Source organism: Girardinichthys multiradiatus, chromosome 6 (assembly GCF_021462225.1).
Source record: "Girardinichthys multiradiatus isolate DD_20200921_A chromosome 6, DD_fGirMul_XY1, whole genome shotgun sequence".
Taxonomy (NCBI): domain Eukaryota; kingdom Metazoa; phylum Chordata; class Actinopteri; order Cyprinodontiformes; family Goodeidae; genus Girardinichthys; species Girardinichthys multiradiatus.
The window spans coordinates 42670643-42672973 of record NC_061799.1 but is presented as its reverse complement, the minus strand read 5'-3'; the positions used below and the strand labels follow the sequence as shown (position 1 = coordinate 42672973).

Genomic DNA, 2331 nt, shown 5'->3' with positions numbered 1-2331 from the left:
CTCTGCTGCTTATTCTGCAGGCTGTAGAAACCTGATTACCATCCCTCTCCTTCCTGCTCTCAAACACACCTTGAAGCTGGGTGGAACCAACATCTTCTGAAGGTGAAAGCTGATTGGCTGCAGCCTCTCTACACTGACACTTGATTCATATATCAGAGATTAAACCTGTTTCTGTTTTCAGGAACTGAAACTCACAAAGTCACTGAGACTGAGAGGTGAAATGGAGCAGAATCAGCTGGACCAAGATACCTTCTCCTGTTCGATCTGTCTGGATCTACTGAAGAATCCGGTGACTATTCCCTGTGGACACAGTTACTGTAGGAACTGTATTAAAACACACTGGGATGAAGAGGATCAGAAAGGAATCCACAGCTGTCCTCAGTGCAGGGAGATCTTTACAGCAAGGCCCGTTCTGAAGAAAAGCTCCATGTTAGCAGCTTTAGTGGAGCAGTTGAAGAAGACTGGACTCCAAGCTTCTCCTGCTGATCACTGCTATGCTGGACCTGAAGATGTGGCCTGTGATTTCTGCACTAGAAGAAAACTGAAAGCCATCAAGTCCTGTTTAGTCTGTCTGGCCTCTTACTGTGAGAAACATCTTCAGCCTCATTATGATTCAGCTACATTTAAGAAACACAAGCTGGTGGAGCCCTCCAAGAACCTCCAGGAGAACATCTGCTCTCGTCATGATGAGATGATGAAGATGTTCTGTCGTACTGATCAGAAGTGTATCTGTTATCTCTGCTCTGTGGATGAACATAAAGGCCACGACACAGTCTCAGCTGCAGCAGAAAGGACTGAGAGGCAGAGAGAGCTGGAGGTGAGACGAGAAGAAATCCAGCAGAGAATCCAGGACAGAGAGAAAGATGTGAAGCTGCTTCAACAGGAGGTGGAGGCCATCAATCACTCTGCTGATAAAACAGTGGAGGACAGTGAGAAGATCTTCACTGAGCTGATCCGTCTCATCCAGAAAAGAAGCTCTGATGTGAAGCAGCAGATCAGATCCCAGCAGGAAACTGAAGTGAGTCGAGTCAAAGAGCTTCAGGAGAAGCTGGAGCAGGAGATCACTGAGCTGAAGAGAAAAGACGCTGAGCTGAAGCAGCTCTCAAACACAGAAGATCACAACCAGTTTCTCCACAACTACCCCTCACTGTCAGCACTCAGTGAGTCTACACACTCATCCAGCATCAATATCCGTCCTCTGAGATACTTTGAGGATGTGACAGCAGCTGTGTCAGAGCTCAGAGATAAACTACAGGACATCCTGAGAGACACATGGACAAACATCTCACTGACCCTCACTGAGGTGGAGGTTTTACTGTCAGAACCAGAACCAAAGAGCAGAGCTGGATTCTTAAAATATTCATGTGAAATCACACTGGATCCAAACACAGCAAACACATGGTTGTTACTATCAGAGGAGAACAGGAAGGTGACATGGATGGGTCGACCTCAGTCTTATTCTAGTCACCCAAACAGATTCACTAATTGGCCTCAGGTTCTGAGTAGAGAGAGTCTGACTGGACGTTGTTACTGGGAGGTGGAGTGGAGAGGGTTAGTTTATGTAGCAGTCGCATACAAGAACATCAGGAGAGCAGGAAGTGGGAATGAATGTGGATTTGGATGTAATGACAAATCTTGGGCTTTACTTTTTGAAAAAAATGGTAATTCATTTTGGTACAACAATACCAAAACCCGTATCTCAGGTCCTGGTTCCTCCAGAGTAGGAGTGTACCTGGATCACAGAGCAGGTCTTCTGTCCTTCTACAGCATCTCTGAAACCATGACTCTCCTCCACAGAGTCCAGACCACATTCACTCAGCCGCTACATGCTGGAGTTGGTTTTGGTGATGGAGTTTTCAATAGTCTCATTGGAGATTCTGCAGAGTTCTGTAAACCCAAATAGACAGACTCAACTGAAGGTTTAGGGAGTTTGATTCTGATTTAATTTAATTAATTCAATTAATTTAATTTAATTTAATTTGATTTTTACTCCTTCAACAGATTTTTTTCTTGATCATTGTTGTTTTATGTCTAAACTTAACAGAAATCAAAAGTCAGAGATTGTCAGCACTTGTTTTTCTTCAGATTTGATGTTCTGGTTCTGTTGAATTTGTCAATTTCTCAACATTGTTCTCTAAAACAGCTGATCAGAACCAGAATATTTGCTGTTTTTCCCTTCTTGTTGCTTTTAGCAGCAAAGACTGTGAACACAGTAATAAAATGACAAATGATTCCCAGGTTGAAGAAGTGAAACCAGTTCTTTGATCACCTTCTTGTTTGAACACATTTTGTTGAGTCCTGACTCACAGGAGACAACAGATATTGTCTCAT

General features: G+C 43.5%; 1 protein-coding gene across 1 annotated transcript; it reads left to right on the top strand.

The window, feature by feature from the left end:
- The first annotated feature begins 220 nt into the window (after nucleotides 1–220).
- On the top strand, nucleotides 221–1980 carry LOC124869541 (tripartite motif-containing protein 16-like). The gene has a single exon (XM_047367451.1). The coding sequence runs from the start codon at nucleotides 221–223 to the stop codon at nucleotides 1901–1903; it is 1683 nt and encodes a 560-aa protein (XP_047223407.1). The 3' UTR covers nucleotides 1904–1980.
- Nucleotides 1981–2331: the final 351 nt, after the last annotated feature.